The sequence below is a fragment of the Centroberyx affinis genome, unplaced genomic scaffold (assembly GCF_046629955.1).
Source record: "Centroberyx affinis isolate AG114_WGS23_722 - 3 ecotype Tasmania unplaced genomic scaffold, CSIRO-AGI_Caff_v1 ptg001088l_1, whole genome shotgun sequence".
NCBI lineage: Eukaryota > Metazoa > Chordata > Actinopteri > Beryciformes > Berycidae > Centroberyx > Centroberyx affinis.
The window spans coordinates 685,605-706,216 of NW_027279633.1; the positions used below are offsets into that span (position 1 = coordinate 685,605).

The following is a 20,612-nucleotide window of genomic DNA, read 5'->3' on the forward strand; positions in this document are numbered from 1 at the left end:
CGACCAGCATGCGAATGACGGTCCGCTCAAACAATCGCGATTAGTGTAACATCTGAGGTAGCAAAGCTATTGCGTTGAACGTAAAATGCGGTCATAGTCGTAAATCGATAGTAACACATCAAGTAAACAACAGTATCAAGTGCGTGGATTAAAGTGCCTTTGATATAGAACCTCCGGGATATCGACGGTAGGTACAATGCTAGAAAATAGATTAGTTCATGCCATGTTGTAGATAGTAACGTTAACGTTAGAACTGGGTTGTCCCATAGGTCGGTCAGCTAGATAGCAAACTAGCTTTCTTGCTAACAACCCAGTAGTTTGTAGTTGTTAGCTTGCTATCGGGATTTTACGTTAATGTTAGCTGTTAGCTGGCTAAGTTAACGTTAGCCTTTGTAGGCTGGCTAAACAGCTTGCTTAATTAATATGTCAAAACCATAACTTTCTACAACGTTAGTCACCCACACCTTATGTTTAACAATGTGTGGTGTTATGTGTGTGTGTTTATTACAGCTAACACAATGGCAGCGTCCTCCTCGTCCTCCTCTGCGGGAGGGGTGAGTGGCAGCTCTGTCACCGGGTCTGGGTTCAGCGCTTCAGAGCTCATCCCCCCCAGGAAAGTCCTTTATACATATCCAAAAGGCGCAGGTGAAATGATGGAAGGTAAGATAAGTTATATCATAAAGGTATAGTCGTCTCTCTCTCTCTCTCTCTCTCTCTCTCTCTCTCTCTCTCTTTTCAAATAAAGTAGCATCCCAAGGCTTCTGTCATCTTTGCCTTAACTGAACTCCCATCCTCCACCCAAAACATCCATGGTGCACAAGTGTCTAAATTCAACATAGTGTAAACATTTTCCCCTCAGTATCTTCAAACGTTTTGCTTGACCCAGCACCAACTGCACGCTTAAGCCAGGTATTGGTCCAGCTTCTTGGTCCATTCAACACATAAGTCTTCATTACCGCTCCACAAGAGGATTTGTTTATGGGAGCAGAAGGCCCATCTGGCTCCATGCCCCTGTTTTGTTTCCCGTCTAGCTCAAAGTGCACTAATTAATGTGCTTAGTTTGGATTGGGCACAAAAGCACTGAGTGTTGCAAGGTCAAAGACAAAGACTAGAGCATACTGCTGAATAGGACAACAGTGAGGCTGAAGGTCTCGAGCTGTTCCTCTTTGTGTTGATGTTTTTGTGTTGTGTGCATTTACACTATTTCAACACTTTTGAATGGCTCATTTACATAATGTTGACAATTGCATAATGTTTAACCTGAAGTTCTGTTTCTAAAGTAGGTTGAAATGAGCCTCCTCCTGACATTTGAATGCTATAAGCCTAGTGGATGCAGTGGCTTCTGCTGCGTGTTTTTATGAAATCTTCACCAGTGTTTCATTTTCCAAGAGTAACACATCTCTGTGTGTGTCTTTTAGATGGCTCAGACAGATTTTTATGCGAGTCTGTATTCAGCTACCAAGTTGCATCGACATTGAAACAGGTGAAACATGGTAAGCCAATAATTTTATAACCAAAATCTGTTTTGTGTTTCATGAAGATTGGTCCCCTAACCAGCCAACTGTTTTGTATTCTTCCAGATCAGCAGGTGTCTCGAATGGAGAAACTTGCAAGTTTGGTTGAGGAGCTGGAAGCAGATGAGTGGCGGTACAAACCGATTGAACAGTTATTGGGATTCACACCGTCATAAATGAGAAGTTCTAGTTGCCTTTGGTTAAAATATCAGCCAAATAGACTGCTTTGCAAGGAGGGCAAAGGAAAGGAGGGGGTTTAATTCTATTAAAGATTCTATTATTCTTTTATTCTATCTCCACAAGAGTGAAATAATATCTGCAGATACTGAATGTGAGATGTATTATTTTATCACTGATTTACTATTGTATGAGCATGGTTTACTTTTTTTGTATCAAATTATCTGTAACCATATTCTGACAGACTGAAATAAAAACCATGTACTTGTGAACAAAATTTCCATATTAGATGGTATTAATTAAATCCTTCGAGTTTCATCGTTAGATGTCCTCCGGTGGAACTGGGCTAATAAATGTGTTGTGACAGACTGTATTGTGCAGCCTCCCGGTAGCCTCAGCACAAGGGCAAAGGGTATCTCTGGTGACTTAATACATCCCTTGCAGCGAGGCATTGTTTTTCCACACGGCTGCACTGTCACTCATAAATCTTAAGCTGCTGCCTGCTCAGTCTCTCCTCCCCCCTTCTGCAGGTCCTCAGCGCTGCTCGCTTCACCAGCACTCAGCACAACAAAGAGAGCTTGTAAATAAAGTCGCACTGGGACATTCCTTGGTCAGTTGCTGCCTACATATGCTTGCTGCTGTATAGTTTGCCCAGACCCACTTGATTAATTAAATTTCTATAGGGTTTTACATAGAAAACTAATTCTTTGTATTTCTGTTTACATATCTAACATTACATAACTGGTGGTGAAAATGTATAGGAGTGCCGTGTTGCTTGCAGTCAGCTCTGAAACTCGATAGTTGTGGGTTGGTCAGTTTTCTGTTTTGACAGTGAGGAAACGAAACGCGCTGTCCCTCATGTCTTGGTCGGTGAATGAATGTTTTCCTACAAAGCAGGGGTGGGTACATGTACAGAATGTACTGTTCTGGGCGTGATTGTCTAAGGACGTCCCTGGACGTTACAGGGCACACCTCTCACTGATCCTAAATGTTTTTTTAAGAGTTCAAGAGTTCTTTTCATACTGCAGCTTAAAAAACGGCTTTAGGAATTCACTTTTTAAATTGTTTGCTCATAGTTCCTCAAGGTTTGAAAGGAGTGTTTTCTATTTTGCATATGCTACTAAAACCTGTCAGCTTAGCCCACATTGTCAACATTTAAGTGAACCTAAAGGTTTTTTCCTTGTCAAAAGTTTATGATGATAACCAGTCCGAAAATCATAACATCCCACGCAGAACATTCTGTGCCTACACGTGTTTGTTTCTTTCAGTTCCTCCTTAAAGTACAGTGGAGTACAGTCCATCCCACGCCTCCTCACGTGTTCTTACACAGCATATATCTGGCTTCTCTCCAAAACTTTTTTTCTTTCAGCAAACTTCAGAAGTATATCACAGGCTGTGCTGTCAGAGAAAAACATAGCAGCAGTTTCTGCTCTGCTCTAGAAGTTTCTATTGTTTTCTAGCAATGCAGTTGTTTTTCTGTCAGATATACTAGATGGCCCACCTTAACATATTGAATTCACTGTCTGTATCTGTTTAATCTCATTCCCATTCAGTGTTTTGATGCCTTGGAGCAGTTTGATAGCACCAGAACATCATGTTTAATGGCCTTTTTTGCTAATAATGAATGTAAGAGAAATGAATATTAACTAAATAGTGGTGTATTAGGTGAATCTTTAAACCGGATGATGCACTTCTTGTGTTACTGAATTGCTTTACATAAGGTTGCAACTGAGAGCACATAAAACAGGAATCACATAATTCATATGATTATAAAGCAACATTTTACAGCGCTTTATTATATTATTTACTCAATGTTGTACAATGCAACTGATGATCTGGTGTCTGCATTGCTATCACACACTGAGTGATGGCTGAAAAATCTGATGTAATGCTAGAGGAAAACAGATGACGTAATGTACACTGCAACACTGAGCCAACTGAGCCTGCATACATGGGCCTTTATGCTGCCAGTGCTGTGGATGCCCATAGAGCCATGTATTTATACTTTTTGGGAATATTAAACAAAGAGATACAATATGTACCTGGCAAGTCCAGGCAAGTTCTTGTAGATTTCCATAACACTGGGGTCTGTTATTCACCCACCACCCCCCTTTTTCCTCCTTTTTGTCTTTCTTCTCCTCTGCTGGCATGTTACCAGGCAAGATACAGCTCAGATGGCGTGCCTCTCATTTCGATTGGCTGGCCGGCGAGAAGTGGGCGTGGCTTAACAGAGCCCATATAAAATCATTGTTGCAGGAGAAGCTGCAGAGCTGGGCAGCTGATGACTGAAAGAGGACTCGCAGGGAAAACAAGTTCAGCAAACAGCCTGTTTTTCCACGGCAGTAACCGTCTAACTAACCAGTCGACGACGGATTAACGCCTTTGGAAAAAGCAGTAAGTACCTATTTTACAATTACTAACTTTCCAAGCTGAAAAATTTGAATAATTAAACGGCTGCTAGCTACATTTTCTTGACAAAGGGGTTCTTGCTGCAAAGTTGTCCTGTTCATAACAAGCAATATCTCAAATGCCTGTTACCGTTATATATTTCTACCTTTTTTTTTACTGCTTACTGTGTTGTTACGGTGTTTTTTTTTATCATGAGCTTGAGTTGGGAGTGCTTATCTTTTGTTGTCTCTCCATAAACAGAACTGACCACAAAAGCAGCTGATAAAGAGCTGAATACTGCAAGAGGACAACCATGCCTACTCTCTCTGCATCCAGTGATCTTGGCAGCTCACCCCCTTCTCCTTTGGACAGTAGTCCCAGGAGGCTGTCCTGGGGGAAACTGGTGCAGAGACTGACTGATTTCAGTGCAGGAGTCAACAGCAGCAGCATTGAGTCCAGGTCCAACAATGGCAGCAGGAGCGATCTCTCTGACTCAGGTAAACAGCATTGCTTTTATGGCACATCTTAATCCTTTGGCTAGAAGTACATTGGATTTTTCACTTAATGCATGATGTCCGGTGCTAACCTGTCGTTTCTCTTCATCAGGGTCAGACTTCTGCAGTGACTTCTCTCCCTCTAATGAGGATCTGTTCTACGATCCAATGGAGGAGACCATACTGAAGGAAGTGGTGGACCTTATCGCCGGAAGCCTGAGGGAAGCCAAAGAGTCAGACTGCGCCTTAAGATGTGCCAAACTTCTCATCCCCGAGAAACTTCTGGAGCACATCGGGCGTGAGCTCCTTCACCTGGCAGCTAGTGAGCCCTGCGGTTTGAGGGGGGCTCTCATTGACCTGTGTGTGGAGCAAGGGGTTGTCTGCGAGAGTGTGGAGCAGATATCGGTGGACCCCTACCTGGTCCCCACCTTTCAGCTGACACTGGTGTTAAGGCTCGAGTCTAGCGGGCTATGGCCTAAAATCCAGGGACTTTTTAGCACCAAGTCTCCATCCACTCCAGTAGTGCGGCAGGCCGTTAAACTTAGCACTGGCTTCCGAGTGATCAAGAAGAAACTGTACAGCTCCGAAGAATTGCTCATTGAGGAATGCTGAAACATGCAGAGATACTTGCATCAAGGGACTGGCCTTAGTGTTTTATTGTCAACCTTTTAAAATGCCCAATTGAGCTCACATAAGAACCTTATTGTAATTACATGTATATGTTGCCTTCTTAACCGTAAGAATGGATTTTGTAATGATGTAGCCTATTGTTCCTACTGTAAGGGAGCCACAATTCACGGTACTTGGAGCAACAGTGCAGAACCATTTGTGCTTCTCACTGACATGACGTTTTGCAAATTACAAACCACTATATAGGCATTTGCAAGTATTAAAGTGCGTACCTCAGTTTCTATTGAAACCATACAATGGCAGCTAGCTATATGGTAACAGTCATTTTGAGACCATTGTTTTCTCTTTTACTTTTTCATTGCAATTAATTGAATTGTACACCAAGAGGACCATTAGGGGCCTTAGTGACTGCTTGGATTTAAGTGCAAAGGCCTACCAGAGCTCGCTTCATATGTGTGCAAGCTACAGCTACGGCAGAAGTCAAACGTAACTTGATTCTTCTTTTTCAATGTAGACCTGTCCATGTCCTGCATTCAACTTTATTTATTTGATATTCAAATATTCACATTGCACTGTTTTTTGTACTTTCATGATTGCAGAATAAATTATTTTTTAACAAGTCACTGTTTTCTATTGTCTCATTTCATGAAAGAAAGTGTACAAAGAAATCTGATAGTATGAGAAATTATCAGCCCTGATTAACATATGACTGTGTATAATAGAGTTGTAGGCCCCTTGTCCTTTAACATATTAAGATACCAGTTGCAGTGAGGAATAACCATCAGCTATAGAGTGATATAGACTAGCTGACAGGTACATTAACCAGCCAGCATCAGCATACATGACACTGAACATCGACATGAAATGTTCAAATCTGGGAAAAAGTATAGAATCTGCAAAATGCATCAACCTGGCAAAAAAAGCAAAGATTCACCATCTGCTCAAAGTAGCTGAGCAACATCATTCTGAAAGGCTTAGCTCTGTTGAACAATCCTACAGGCTACAAGTCAGTCAAACTGTGAACGTGGACAAAGCCATGTTGCCAGTGATGGCTTCCAGTCACAGTCAGCTGGCCAGCCAACTTTACGTGAGTAATGTGCTGACTGGGCCTTTATCTCCACCCCATTCTCTACTTCACACACTCAGAATGATGACTCAGATCCAACATGTTCATCCATCCATGTTTTATTTTTTCATTTGGGAGTAAAAACAAGGTGGAAAATGTGAGCAAGACCGTAACTATTTTCCTATAGTCTGATAACCCAGTTTGAAAATAAATAATACAAAGAATTCAACAATAAATAGCGTACTATAAACTTATAGTGAGACAAAAAATTGCTTTTTTCAACCCATGATAGGTGTTTATCAGAGACGCTACACTCCAAAACCAGAACCTGTCAGACACAGTCCCACTGTTGTGGGTAGGTACGCCTCTCATTCCTATGGCATTTATTGTGGAGAGCCATCAAGCTATATGACCCTTACTACAGTTAATGGAAGCAAAGTGTATAGGGCAAGTTCCTGATTGTTTTCACACACACTACAGCAAAGAAGACAACTGTCACGTGTTAAAGTGTCTGACAAACCCTAGACTTGGGAGTATATTCATCAGAGGTTTCACGTTATTCCTGCATAGTTTCAGAAGTTCAGAATGTGCATGTGAAGTCAAATCAGTGAACGGCTCTCAAGCTCATCGCCTCCGCCGATTTGACTGTATAAAACTGAAGAGGAAGCATTCGCTGTGGTTAACTAATCAACTGCTACATAAAGGACATCTGTAGGACTATATTTTACCTCACTATTTTTAGGTTTCATACTGCATTCTTGCTAAAACCATGATGTGAAGCTGAGCACTGTCAGCTTCATGGCACATAAAAACTGGGGCTTGGAGGTTATCCAAACCCATATCACCTCAGGAGGACAAGTTATTTTTAGAGTGTTTTTCCATCTCAAACCATTACATCCAGGTTGACTCCACATCCCAATATCTCAAAGAGATGTTTTAACCGATTCTGGTGGTCATCTTGAGTATCTCATGTTCTCCAAGGAGAGAGATGCTGGTTTGTTTGTAGTGTTGCTTGTTGTGTCATGTTCAGTCTCCTGATTGTTAAAGCTTATCTATTTACAGCCGATAAATTATCTTTTGTCTTGATTCTGGAAACCTGGAGACGAGGCGGAAAGCATGCGTCAAAGCTGGGAATTGCAACCACGCATGCAGGCGGTGACTATTAAATGTGTTCAGAAACAAAACAAGAGAAAAATTTATTTGTTTTAAGAGCTTACGTGTAAGTATGAAAGTGGCCTCAACCGTGTAATGAAGCTGTGATCTCAGATAGCTTGGCACAACTCGGTGTGCGGGCCTTCTGCGCTCTCTGGTACAGATCACTGTCTCCAAAATAGCGAGCTCTGTACAGCATGCCTTCTTCTGCAAGAAACAACACAAACAATTCATGACAAATATACTAAAACTGTTTTCAGCACCATGAATAAATTGAGCAGAGTGTGGAAGAAAGGTTCTCAAAACACCACAATGCAGTTAAAGAAGTTCTGTTTGCCTTCGTCTAATGGTCTCGAATGTTTTCTCTAGATTATCACTCTCTCATACTTCTCTATCAGTGTTACATAACAGCACTTGAGCATAACAGGCAACAGCCATTTGGGGGAGCATTAGCATATGCTTGCCTTGAAGCATTCACTACAATATATTAATAGTGGGAGAGTTCATTGATCCCTGTAGGGAAATTCTCCTTTCTCTTGTCCCCCTCCGGTCAAAGGATGGGCTCTCTAACCTGAGTCAGTCACAGAACTGATAATGGGATAACCGACAGCACGTCGTCAAAACACACCGTATAATACTAAGTCGCTAAATTTGTTTTCCAGGCAAACATACTTTGCTGCTTCTCCTTCCAGCAGTTGTTGCGAAGGTTGGAAATGTAATCATCCTCCACTGCCCGCTCTAAATTCTTCAGATTCATGCCAGTGAACTCCTTGGGGAACTGGTCCGCCACATAGTACGGCACCTTCAGGTTCTCCGTCAGCCTCTTGTGCGTGTGACCTGCTGACCTGCGTGAGGATAGGACACAGCATGAGAGAGAGATCTAGATTTCACATGACTGAAACCAGCCCAGGGATGACAGCGGTCTGGCACCGGCCATCTCCCTCAGAATGAATCATGACATAATAACACAAAGACAGGGCGGTCGCTACTGAAGTGCATCTCAAACAAAAAGATAGGCACACAGGGAGAGATACCAGACATTTGGAGCCAGGAATCCTTGCAGAGAAGCGATCTTTGACTATTTGGAACTAATTTGGGCTGCATCAAGATGGTTACTTTATATCAGACCAGAGACTAGAATGTCAATAAAATTGATCGCTCTCAGGGAACGCAAAGTCTGCAAATACTAGATAAGCAAATCTATTCCTGCCAATTACCAAGCCTTGCCTTCACTATTGACGAGATAAGTCTATAAATAAATGATAAAACCCAGTAAAATTTCACGCATTTCAAGTAACAATTCTTTGCTTTCTGACTCTAAAACAGTTTTTCACAGTTTTTCTGACACTAAAAAGCATGAAAATCTAACAATTAGCCAGTTGTGAAATAAATGTTCAGTGGATTACATTGTACTTCAGTAGTAGAGCACACACCCATAAAAAGGTGCACACCAACAATCCAAAGTCAAATAATGTGAAATTGAGTATATTCTACACTGTATTTTATGTCACTGACTATTGTGAAATTAGTAATACTAGTGCAGTGCCTGTTCGCTTTGAGCCCCGCTGCTGCACAGAGCGCTGTTCGCTTATTTATTCAAAGTTTATTAATATTGAACGTGTCGCGTGTCTAATCCGACACTGCACTTCCTTGGGTCCCCAGCAATACATCCGCCAAGTGTGAAGTAGATCGGACGAACGGTTCTCGAGATATGTGAAGGACACAAATACAGACTAAGATTCCTTGCTTTATAGTATGATTTGTTATCAAGGAGCATTGGGGGCTGGTCATATGATGTCAGAGTTAGGGTTAGTGGTGGTAATGTTGGTGATGTAAAATAATTATTTGCATATGGAGAGAAGTGTGCAACCTTCATATAATTACTTATTCTGACATTGGATTACTTTGACCATTATGTAATGTGAATAAATATTTAGTTGCAGTCCCACTAGCAAAACAAAACAAGCAAAACAACGATTATCAGTGTTATTAGCAGTGTTTTTTTAACATCATTCTTAGGCAAGCGTTCAGAGTAGGGACCACACTCACGGCCTGAAGCTGAGGCTGTAGGGGGGGTTGTTGACCATCATCTGACTGAGTGCTGACACAATAACCAGGATGAGGATGGGCATGACCTGGACGAAGAGGGCGAGGCCTCCCTGCAAAACAACACACTGAAATGACACAGCTGCTTCAGACATATTCACCAGCCTATACTTACTGTTTCAAAACCATTCAAAGGAAATGGCGATAATAGTGAATGTGCCTATAGAGTCAGCTGGTAAAATTTGAGTAAAGATGACTCAATGTTTCCCCCTGCTGTTTAACAAAGCAAAGTACATGATTTTGCAAATCTGCAGTGTGCAGAGCCCCAGTGATAACAATTTATCAAGCTTACATCTCGCTGTCGTTCTCTTCTCTCTGGCCTCTGGTAACGCATTCTCCCATTGGTGTACACATGAGCATTACCTAGATTAAACCACATGCAGCAATCAACAGATAGAGCATAAGCAGTGGCACTTGAAGCAATGGGAACGCCTTACAAGCCAGACATGAACACAAAACAAACAGTGAAACTAACTCGATGGGTAGCCTCCTCCGAAGAACATATTAAAGAGGTCTTCAGGTGAGATATCCGCCTCGAAGTTCCCATTGTCTGGGCTGTGTCTTGAAGGGTGTCTCCTCTCCTCTCCATACTGATCATACTGCCTCCTTTTGTCAGTGTTGCTAAGAACAGCATATGCATTCCCAATTGCTGTTGGAGATGACAAAGTTGATATCAAATGCATCAGAAAAGAGACATCTTTAGATAAATATGTAAATGCAGAAAAACACAGTGTCACACTCTACATCCATAAATATAGCCTCTAAATAGGCTTTCTGTATGATGCCAATAACTAAGATTACCTTTAAATGCCTCTGTTGCACCTGGAGCATGATTCTTGTCAGGGTGGAACTTCAAAGCAAGTTTTCTGTAAGACCTTTTGAGTTCATCTTCAGAAGCGTCTTTCTGGACCCCAAGAATTTCATAGAAGTCTTTACATTGTTTTATCCTGTGTAGGGAACAAATGATACTCGACATCAAGTGCCATACAAAGACTGAAAAATGTGCATTGTATCTCATGGTACAGCCGCTCGGTCCCCATAAAACCCATAGGATACATTATTCCTTCTCACTAGGATCAGATCTACATGAACATCAGACTTGAGTACCTCTTCACAGCATCTGACTGGTCTGCGGTGTACGACTTGGCAGTGTCTGAGGGCTTTTCTTCAGGTCTCATACCCTCACTGGGGGTCTGCCTCTGTCGAGGCCCCGAGTCCCCGCTGAACTCTGAGTGGTTTCCTTGTCTGGGTGTGAATCCATTCTTAGCTATTAACTCCAGCAGTGCTAGAAGGCATATAAGAAAAGTGTTGTGAATATTTAGGCTAGCATTCAGCATGGACTTCCATTGCATAGAGAGAAGGGGAGGTCAGGGGTGAAGAGGCAGGAGGGGAAGCTGGTTTTTGTGGGTTCTGACTTGTGGGTTTATCTAAAGGACAAGCAACTGAGTAGCAATTCACACCTTTAAACCACAGTTGTCCCTTGCCATGTTGAGCCGGACAACTGAATATTTTATAAACAATACCCCACACAAATGCAAAATGACTTGCCTTTAAAAAAAAAAATACAACTTAATCTGACCAGCTAGGTGCATAACGTAACTGAGCTAGCTAGTTTGCTATCAAGGCCCCGGCTAAATGCATTGCAGCGCTCATCCGGGATGCAGATGATGCTGCGGATGATGCTGCATGCCTTCACAGCTAAAGCGACCCGCTCGGGCGTCTCACCCTTTGCTTTATCTGTCGGGAAGAGTCTCTGCGCCTTCTCCAGAAACCTCTGCGCCTTCTCCGTCTGGTTATTGGTTAACGCCGCAGTGGCAATGTCAATGCAGCGCTCCGCTTCATCCCTGTTTACTTCCATTGCGGCTACTGGACCAGAAGTAAATAAAGACGCGCGGTGATGACGTCACGCAGGTGCCGCAAGCGAAATGAGTGGCACTTGCTGAAATAATAGATCAGTGTGTGAATCAGTCAGAGGTTGCCATCCATTGTAGACCCGCCGTCTAAGTAAACAGCAGTATGGGCCTGCTTACACTGCTAAATAAACAGAAACAGCTCCCTCTCTGCGCTTCACCCTCTCTCCACTAGATGGAGACACATTCTGGGCTTTTAAATCTAGGCCGTGCAAGTGACGACACATCTGTTCAACAGCGCTGCGTGTTCACGGTAACAGTGAAAAAACAGTTTATCTGGGCGTATGAGCAACATCCAGATACTAGCCAGATTTCCATTTTGTGGGTCACACTATGTCCTCAGTTCATTACTACTACCTTACTATATCTGCCAATTCTGCCCTTTATCTCAGAATTGATAGTAGCTTTTACATAACATGTGATTCAAAGACACACCTATTGGAAGCCAACTGGAATGCATCATATAGGTGCCCGAACCAATAATCACTATAGTATTCCTATAATATTCTATAAGAGCCTACAGGATGTCTGCGGTAGTCATTAGTGAGTTTATAATGACCTTATTGTAGTCTAAGGTGTGTTTTGTCCTCTATAGTATCACTGTAATTAACTCATGTGCTAGTCCTGTAGTACTCAGTAGTGAATTTGTAGTGCAGTATCGTACTTTATACTTTTTTTTTAATCTCTTAAGGTATCACTTGAATATTGCTATTATATTCCTATAGGGACTTAGGGGGAGGGAGGGGTGCTGTGATATATGTGTAGTATCGTCCCTCCATATAATTAATATATTAATGGGGGGGAGGGGGGGGGGTATAATTCAATACATGTCTGGACAGCCACAGCTCACTAGGGGAGGTAAATATACATCTGGCAGGGAATGAATAAAAGGTGAACAGCAGATAAACACGCAGCCAATCAGAGATCGAGCATGAGGCGGCATCGAAGCCTTGATTGGCCAATCGCTGCCGAGGCACCTCTAGCTGCATCTCTCACAGATGCGTACTGAGCTGCATATAGCCAACTGTCATCTGTATTTGGTCGGCGTATTGAGTTAAGCAAAGTTAAGCAGCCTCATCACTATTTAACACCTCCAGACGCTGTTCTTTCCGTCTCGTCGGTCTCCATTCGGTGAGTTGTGTGTTTGCCGTGTGTTTTTTTTTCTGCAGCTGTAATATCGGTATTATGCAACGCAGCGCATGTCGTTTGTCAGGTAGAAGTCAGCATCATCCTCTTCTCCGCGGCCGCAACGCACCAGCCAGCTGCGGCTAGCTAGCTTACCAGGCTAGCGCTGAAATGATTAACATAATGCGCGATGTGAATGTGTTTTGCCCGCATAATCACGAAATGACGGAGATAACAAATGTATCTCATCTTTGCCAGTCGACACATCACCAGCCCACAGCCACAATGACGGAGACAGAAGCGGTGGAGAAGCACAGGTCCAGGAACGGGAATGTTCCTCCAGAGGCGACGGCAGCCACAACGGAAGACGTGTTTGATCACTCATACAAAGAGAAAGAAGGCCCCAAACCTCCAAGGATAATCGTGTGGAAAAATGTCGTGTTGATGACATTCTTGCATGTAGGTGCTCTGTACGGCGTATTCCTTATCCCGGTGGCATCTCCTTTGACCTTGGTTTGGTGTAAGTACATTTAATCAACCTGTTAATCATCGTATCAATATAAATTTATCATGTCATGTAGGCTGGCTGCTGACTGGGGAATGAGAAATAATTGACAGATAATTGGAGTGGGCTAACGTAATTTGAGTCAGTGGAATAAAATCCAAGCCAAATCACAGCTGTAGTGTTATGTCATGCAGCTTTACTTGAGGCTTCAGTGGCATTGCTGTGCAGTCAGCCGGCCGGCCCTCTTTCTCATCACTGGTTAATGCGAAGAGGTGGCTGCCTTGCCCGGATCTACTTGTTTGTCTGATCCTCCTAATATCCTACTTTATGTATAGGGGACTATACGCTGAGTATGTAGCTCAGTCAGTGTATAGTGTAGGCTATGATCATCGAATAAAAGTTACAACATGCAACAGGAAGCTGAAAAATGTATAGTGCATGCTGGTCAGGAAAATCAGTTTTACTCCATGATAGTCTGTTTGAGAACAACTATCATGGTACAGTGTTTTATCACAATACTACAGTGTTAGATTACAGTACCAATATTACAAAAATAAAGAAAACTTAAGTCCTTGATAGAGAAGCAGGATAATGACAAAAACTTCACATTACTCTCACTTTCAGTACTTTTTATTTTAATTTAAGAATAAAAAATTGGCATGTACTGTATATTTCTCATGAATGCAACCAACACAAGCTGCAGTTATGAATAGATTTTGATAGTTGCAATCCTATCATGCTTGATAGTCTGACTGATAATGTCATAAGTGTTTTTTTTATTACAATACATATAGTCATTATCTGATATGACTAATTGAAATGTACTAATCAGTATCACAATTGCATGCAACAACACCTTTTCCTCTTGTATTGAAACAAGTAGCTTAGCACAAACCTAGCACAAAAATTTAAAGGTCCAGTGTAATGAGAATTGCATTTCTCAATTTCATGGTATAATTTAACAAAGGACCTGTAAAGTTACCCAAATTATTATAACTGTCAGCATTGTGGAAATTTGACTCCCTCTGGCTGTCAACAGAATCAGTTTTAGAATTCCCATCTACTTCCTGATGTAAATGATGTCACCTACACCCAGGTTTTAATGAATGCTCTGATTGGTCGACAGTATGAGTAGTTAACCAGGTGTCCCATAGGGGTACCAAAGTTCCAACCCTGGATATTTGTCCCCAAAGATAGAAATATTGGCCTGCAGTGGAAGGTGAGACGCTCATTCAGTCCTACAAGGTTTGCACCATCTAACCATCAAAAACTGGAACAAATGATGCTCATTGTGTTCGAAATCAACATCAAACTTTTCCTCACTGAGCTGAACTCATTGCACTTTAACTTCAACTTCTGATGCCATGAAAATGAAATGTGCTGGGAAGCCAATGTGGTATATTGAACTTTGTAGTGAAGAATATCTGCACACCTAATTAGTTTTCATTCAAAAGGCAAAATATAAACTAGGTGAAAAATAACTCCATTACAATAGACTGCAGATACTCAGGAATCTGTTTGTGGCGTATTACAGTGCAGCTGTTGTGTGGAGTTTTTTGTCACCCACTGACTAACCATAGAAAATAGAAAATGAGTGGACATTACCAGTAACAATGTGTTACATAGTCGCTGATTGTACAAGCGTGTCGGAAATAGATTATGCACACTACTGGGTTAGATTGTTGCAGTTGTTTTGGGAGCAGTGGCCACATTCACTCTAACACACTGTGCAGTATTAGTGCAATAAAATATTTATGACAGGGTGTATGAATGTGGTCAAACTAATTTGTTGATGCATTCCTCTGTTCCCCCACAGCTCTGTTTTGCTTTTTGGTAAGTGCTTTAGGAGTGACTGCGGGAGCTCATCGCCTGTGGAGTCACAGGTCCTACAAGGCCTCATTACCTCTAAGAATCTTTCTTGGCTTTGCGAACTCCATGGCCTTTCAGGTATCTACCAGCTGACAGAGATCACACACCCACAGCCACATATAGCCTGTACACACACACACAGAGTTGGAGTCATGATAATGGCAGTTTTCATAATAGTGTAAGTACCATGTTGAGTTTACAGTGTATGCAATCTTTGTCTTTACTTCAACCCACAGAATGATATCTTTGAATGGGCTCGAGACCATAGGGTTCACCACAAATATTCAGAGACAGATGCTGACCCTCACAACGCCATTCGGGGCTTCTTCTTCGCACATATTGGCTGGCTCCTGGTGCGCAAGCACCCTGATGTCATTGAAAAAGGACGCAAGCTGGAGCTCACTGACCTGAAGGCCGACAAAGTTGTAATGTTTCAAAGGAAGTAAGTAGTTTTAGTCAATGATTCATTTTATACTTCATCTAATGGAAGTGTTAAATCTTCAAATGGTGTACTTCACTCCTCCTCTGCTAGATAGTGTGGACTGTAAATAAAGTGTCAGTGCATTTCATCATTTAATTTTCTGATAATGTGCCAAATTCAGTAATACACAGTACACAGTAAGTAGTTATTTATACAGTTTTACCATGGGTGATGCATAGCATTATATTAAGTCTAAATGTCAAATAAGGCAAAAAGAAACTCCTCCACCTGCTACATCTGACCCACCACCAAAGAAGCTTTGAGACTGTAATGCAGGTTATAATTTGTCAGTGTGGTTTAACAAGGTAACAATTATAAACAAGTCGTTCAGTATTTCATCTGCTGAGAGCTACATATTAAGGTTCACATAAGGCTGCCTTCATTGAATTCTGTTTAATGTAAAGGATGACAAGAATGTGAATGATGTCTGACAGGCAGAGAGAGTATTTGATATTTATGCTAAGTTATGGTAAGGTGTTAAGGTAACAGGTGTGTTGAAGATTAGATAAACTTTATTGTCCTGAAGGGAATTTGTCTTGGACAAACAGTGCCTGCTGTGCACATCGATAGACATTTTCATGGAAAAACAATATAACAGTATAAAAACATATAATGTAAAAACATGAGCAAGTGTTGCCTGACCCCCATCATTTTCATGGCTACCTGAATAAGGGAAGGTAAGATAATTCCTCTGCTCACTGTGTATTGTGTTTTCTCTGCAGGTATTACAAGCCGTCTGTGTTGCTCATGTGCTTCCTCGTCCCCATGCTCGTGCCTTGGTACCTGTGGGGCGAGCCTCTGTGGGTGGGCTACTTCATCCCAGCTCTGCTGAGGTACACCATGGTCCTGAACGCCACCTGGCTGGTCAACAGCGCAGCTCACATGTGGGGAAACAGGCCCTATGACCACAGCATCAACCCCAGGGAGAACAAGTTTGTCACATTCAGTGCCATAGGTATGGAAATGCACATTCAAATGTGCTCCCATATAAACAAAAAAAAAGAGAAAGTCGGTCCATAATCAAAATGACCACTAAACATTATTCAGATCATTATTCAATACAGAATCTAATGCATGTCTTTTGGCACATTACTCGTCAACTAAGAATATGAGAGCATATTATATTTTTTTATCATCAACTGTTGACTACTCTTTCCTGTGCCTTTCAGGTGAGGGATTTCACAATTACCACCACACGTTTCCCTATGACTATGCAACAAGTGAGTTTGGCTGCAAGTTGAACCTCACCACTTGTTTCATCGACTTCATGTGCTTCTTGGGCCTGGCGAAGGACTGTAAGAGAGTGTCCCAGGAAGTAGTCCTGGCCCGAATACAGCGCACAGGGGACGGAAGCCACAGAAGTGGCTAAGGTTTTCGAAATGCGGTCAGCTTCAAGACGAACAACCTAAACGAAGAAGCCAACAAGTAAATAGTGTAATTTTTTTTGGAGGAGCTCGTTTCTTTTGTGTAGCTACAACCATAGCCTCACGTTCCCTTTGACAGCTATACATTTCTAGTGTCCTGAAGATAAAAGTCAGCTTCATGAGGGTGTTGAGATCATTTCGCTTGTTTTTGTGGTTTGTAGCTGCAACAAAAGAAATTGTTCAAGATGGATAAAAAAAAAAAAAATCCATGTTTTGCAAAGCTCCCAGCGTAGCCTTTGCTCCTATAGCTCAGACAGCCCAATTTGTTGCAGTGTTACAAATTGTTGCATAGGCAATCAATCAAAGTTGTCGAAGATGTTCTAGGATTGAAGTAGCTTCATTTCAACAGTCAACTACATTTTCAGCTGTTTTGCCACTTTGGTGTGCATCGTCTTCATGCAATGTGAGTCATGTAGCCAAACAATTTTCTAGAATTATTACTCAATCATTAGTCAAAATTTACAAGGAATAGAGCACTGAAGTGTAGAGTTACAATGTTTCATCTGATAGGGTATGATGCTGGTTTGGAGACTATTGCCTTTGTTTGACATTATTGCAGTTTACAGCAAGTTTTTACAGTGGTTTAAATGAACTTTTTGAGCGCTCTAAGATCTGGAAAAAAACAAAAAACAAACTGTGATCACAATATGAATCACTTTCATGTGCTGTTCAAAGATGCTGGCTATTTATATGACGAAATATGATTACAAAACATGTTGAAAGAGTGAGGGAACCCAGACCTTAATGTTTTCCCATTTCCTGACTATACTGACAACCAGTATACCAAAACTGTTTCCAAATGAGGATGTGCAAATTGCACAGAGAATATGTTTCATTCAATCAAATCTGTAGAACAGTCAAAACCATTAGGATAAAGGCATTGATCATTGAATACATAACCCTGTGACGGTGCAATAGGAACACACATTTAGTCTGTGAAATGATTGGATAGCGCTTTCTCAGGACAACTAAAGGGACACATCACAAAATTGAAACTGCCATTCAATATTAATAATCAATGTTAAATGTTACTTTAACCTCGTACCATGCAATGTTCAATTGACTTTCTTGTGTTATTTTTAATGAGTATGTCATAGTACCAAGAATGTGCCAACTGTTGACATTTTAATAACCATGCATATGTGGCCCAGTATAGATGGGCCTATAGCACACTGTAGCTCGATATTGCTTCTCCACTCAACATACGATTGTGGAAGGTTTTTAAAATGTGGTAGTGTCAGTCGCTTTGCTTTTCTCGAGACTTCCTCCATGTCCCTCTCTTGTCCTGAAACATTCGCAGCAGGGAGACGAGGCCGCCGCAGCAAACAAAAGGGGTTCTCGTCGGTTGATGTAGCAGCCAATCATGTAACAGTTCTGGCGTTACAAAACAACATGCCATGCATGGTATAGGTGTTGTGGTGAGCTATTTTTTGGTGACTCTAATGGCAGAACTGCTGCACTGCATCTATTTTTGTAATGTACTGTGAAGTAGCATAGCTTTTGAATCATCAGAACTGTTGCCGTGTTGTTTTTGTGAAAAATGGTCTGGTTTCCCTTTGATGTCCTATAAAGCTGAATGTCGCTGGAATAATTTCAGGCGCATTGCTTTTTATATTCATCTTCAATTCTGTTTGTGTGCTGGAATGCATACGTATTATTTATTTATTTATTTACTAAAGAAAATATCTCGAAAGAAGTTTTTGTTGATTTTTTATATAGATTTTCTGCAGTCTCAAATTCGGCGCATAGTCTCCTAAAATACAGTGAATTGGAGTACCTGTTTATTTTTTCCCAGGAGTCAGGATACTACCTAATGCCTTATGACTTACATCCATTCCTGATCTTCTTCACATCCTGTCTCTCAAGACAAATAGGTACAAGAACCACAAAGCAAATCTGACCAAGGTCCAGCTTTTCAGTCCTGTGCACCAGGTGGAACATATTCTTTCATACCACATAAGGGTAAATGGTAGCACTACATCAAGGTAAATGGAGACTATTTAGTGATCTATTTTGTGTTAATATCAGAAAAAGCAGATACAAACTTTACAACTGGTGCAAATGTTTAATCGTCTTTGGCAGGAGAGATTTACCTTTTGTAAAAAAATAAAAATAAAATAAAATGGGCCCTGATGGATGTGCCAACTAGTTTTAATACATGGCATCTCAATATGAAACTTCAAAACAAAGGTGCTTGCAACTATAATGGGGAATGTTAGAGCATCAGAGCACTTACCAAATCTAACAGTTATCACAAGCCATGCAAAAACTCTTGCTGTTCAGAGCGCCAAAATTAATTGTTTGTTCATGATTAGGGGGATCAAAAGGTTGTCAGTCTATTGAATGATATGTAAAATATGAAATATATTCTGAAATAAAATTCACAGGTATTTTCAATACACTTGGAATTCAATGAATAGTTGTTGCTCTTCTTTTTTCATATGCACACACTATGCACCATATGTACTCTCTCTCTCTCTCTCTCTCTCTCTCTCCATGTGTAATAAAGGGAATGCTCTAAATATAAGTTATCAATATAGACATGCATTAAAGACAGAGGTAGAGATAAACCTCAGCACCAGCTGACAGAGGAATCTTCTCTATTCTCTTGGTATTTGAAGACTTGGTGATGGTAGGAGAGGGAGTCGCCCATTTGGAGATGTTCATAACATCTGATTCTTTTTTTTAATATTAATTAGAAGATGACATTGTGAAGATAATTCTGCTCCAGGCACAGTGTTTGGGCTTTTAGAATAGATCTACAAAGTTCAGTATGTAGAGTTTGAATTGGGTGTTTGTCCCAATTTGAAAATTCCTGATTGGCTAAAGGACCTCACACCTCACTGCCATATAGGGCAATTGATTGAACTACTGCTTTGAATACTTGCAGCCAGATTGGAATTGTTTTTTAATTGCATAAGAAACTCCTTGTAGAACTGTTTTCAGTCCCAGATAGATGTCTGTGTGGTTTCACTGAAGCCCAGTACAAATTTCTCTGACATCTGGAACTTTTCTTTTATATATATCAGTTTTGTGGGGTTTTTTGGTTGGCTGTCAGTGAAGGTCTGACAGAAGTGTTGCAGATGATCCAGTTGCTGCTGCAGGTCATCTGCAAACAGGACACATTTGATTTTGTGACACCAGAGTCACTCTAGTGTTTTAGTCTGTTAATTAATTATTAGTGGGTCTGTTCTTCTTTTGGCCAAGTTTGACTCCCGGTAGACTGTTCTGATTATATCACAATTTCACACCACACCTCAACATTATTTTGAGGAGGAGACCTTCATGCCAAACAGCTTTTTCCATAAGGGTACAGAGGGTGGAAATATGATCTGATGTGCAATATTTTGGTCAAAGTGCGATTTGGCTTTTCCTCAATTTGTTTTGTTCCCTTGAAGTTAAAGATCCAGTGCAATGATGTCATCTCAGTCAGGAAATGTTCAATGTTGATTTCCAACACAATGAGCATCAGTTTTTCATTAGATAAAAGGCTTGTTAGTCTAATTTCCAAAATGCTGATAGTTGTAGCCTAATAACTTAACATTAATAGGTCCTTTGTTAATTTTTCACCATTTTGTAACATTGGAGTTATTAGTCCTTGGTTCCAGATGTCAGGGAAACCTAACACACACTCAAAAGTGTGTTAAATAGTTCCAGCAGGAGTGTTGAATTTCTGACCAGTGTGTTTGATCACTTCATTCAGTCTCCTGTCAGCACCACAGGGGATGTTAGGTTGTAGGGCCTGGATTTGGTCTAATTATTTGGCATTTC

The 20,612-nt window shown here is 41.2% G+C and overlaps 4 protein-coding genes across 5 annotated transcripts; 3 read left to right on the forward strand and 1 right to left on the reverse strand.

Moving 5' to 3' along the window:
• Positions 1 to 49: 49 nt before the first annotated feature.
• On the forward strand, positions 50 to 1,971 carry anapc16 (anaphase promoting complex subunit 16). Its single transcript, XM_071523421.1, has 4 exons — positions 50 to 187; positions 511 to 660; positions 1,419 to 1,493; positions 1,581 to 1,971. The coding sequence occupies exons 2-4, from the start codon at positions 519 to 521 to the stop codon at positions 1,688 to 1,690; spliced, it is 327 nt and encodes a 108-aa protein (XP_071379522.1). The 5' UTR covers positions 50 to 187; positions 511 to 518; the 3' UTR covers positions 1,691 to 1,971.
• Positions 1,972 to 3,963: 1,992 nt separating this feature from the next.
• On the forward strand, positions 3,964 to 5,824 carry ddit4 (DNA-damage-inducible transcript 4). The gene is made up of 3 exons (XM_071523435.1): positions 3,964 to 4,085; positions 4,341 to 4,576; positions 4,686 to 5,824. The coding sequence occupies exons 2-3, from the start codon at positions 4,393 to 4,395 to the stop codon at positions 5,183 to 5,185; spliced, it is 684 nt and encodes a 227-aa protein (XP_071379536.1). The 5' UTR covers positions 3,964 to 4,085; positions 4,341 to 4,392; the 3' UTR covers positions 5,186 to 5,824.
• A 598-nt stretch (positions 5,825 to 6,422) lies between these two features.
• On the reverse strand, positions 6,423 to 11,385 carry dnajb12b (DnaJ heat shock protein family (Hsp40) member B12b). The gene is made up of 9 exons (XM_071523433.1): positions 11,253 to 11,385; positions 10,635 to 10,812; positions 10,329 to 10,474; positions 10,003 to 10,176; positions 9,820 to 9,890; positions 9,471 to 9,580; positions 8,094 to 8,266; positions 7,487 to 7,628; positions 6,423 to 7,365 (listed from the first exon to the last, which is right to left on the reverse strand). The coding sequence occupies exons 1-8, from the start codon at positions 11,383 to 11,385 to the stop codon at positions 7,507 to 7,509; spliced, it is 1,107 nt and encodes a 368-aa protein (XP_071379534.1). The 3' UTR covers positions 6,423 to 7,365; positions 7,487 to 7,506.
• Positions 11,386 to 12,428: 1,043 nt separating this feature from the next.
• On the forward strand, positions 12,429 to 19,235 carry scd (stearoyl-CoA desaturase (delta-9-desaturase)). Of its 2 annotated transcripts, none has more exons than XM_071523424.1 (6): positions 12,429 to 12,568; positions 12,821 to 13,082; positions 14,884 to 15,014; positions 15,173 to 15,378; positions 16,140 to 16,372; positions 16,587 to 19,235. In XM_071523424.1, the coding sequence occupies exons 2-6, from the start codon at positions 12,848 to 12,850 to the stop codon at positions 16,784 to 16,786; spliced, it is 1,005 nt and encodes a 334-aa protein (XP_071379525.1). In that variant the 5' UTR covers positions 12,429 to 12,568; positions 12,821 to 12,847; the 3' UTR covers positions 16,787 to 19,235. The 2 variants fall into 2 exon arrangements, with proteins under 2 accessions (XP_071379525.1, XP_071379526.1); XM_071523425.1 differs by lacking the exon at positions 12,429 to 12,568 and adding an exon at positions 12,785 to 12,802 and having other exon boundaries at positions 12,872 to 13,082.
• Positions 19,236 to 20,612: the final 1,377 nt, after the last annotated feature.

Coding starts and splice junctions, on each gene's coding strand:
- scd (XM_071523424.1), top strand. CDS start 12,848: ATGACGGAGACAGAAGCGGTGGAGAAGCACAGGTCCAGGAACGGGAAT. Junction 13,083..14,883: donor TCCTTTGACCTTGGTTTGGT/GTAAGTACATTT, acceptor GTTCCCCCACAG/CTCTGTTTTGCTTTTTGGTA. Junction 15,379..16,139: donor GTTGTAATGTTTCAAAGGAA/GTAAGTAGTTTT, acceptor TTTTCTCTGCAG/GTATTACAAGCCGTCTGTGT.
- ddit4 (XM_071523435.1), top strand. CDS start 4,393: ATGCCTACTCTCTCTGCATCCAGTGATCTTGGCAGCTCACCCCCTTCT. Junction 4,577..4,685: donor GAGCGATCTCTCTGACTCAG/GTAAACAGCATT, acceptor TCTCTTCATCAG/GGTCAGACTTCTGCAGTGAC.
- dnajb12b (XM_071523433.1), bottom strand. CDS start 11,385: ATGGAAGTAAACAGGGATGAAGCGGAGCGCTGCATTGACATTGCCACT. Junction 10,475..10,634: donor CAGTCAGATGCTGTGAAGAG/GTACTCAAGTCT, acceptor TTCCCTACACAG/GATAAAACAATGTAAAGACT. Junction 7,629..8,093: donor CTGGAAGGAGAAGCAGCAAA/GTATGTTTGCCT, acceptor TGTTTCTTGCAG/AAGAAGGCATGCTGTACAGA.
- anapc16 (XM_071523421.1), top strand. CDS start 519: ATGGCAGCGTCCTCCTCGTCCTCCTCTGCGGGAGGGGTGAGTGGCAGC. Junction 661..1,418: donor CGCAGGTGAAATGATGGAAG/GTAAGATAAGTT, acceptor TGTGTCTTTTAG/ATGGCTCAGACAGATTTTTA. Junction 1,494..1,580: donor ATTGAAACAGGTGAAACATG/GTAAGCCAATAA, acceptor GTATTCTTCCAG/ATCAGCAGGTGTCTCGAATG.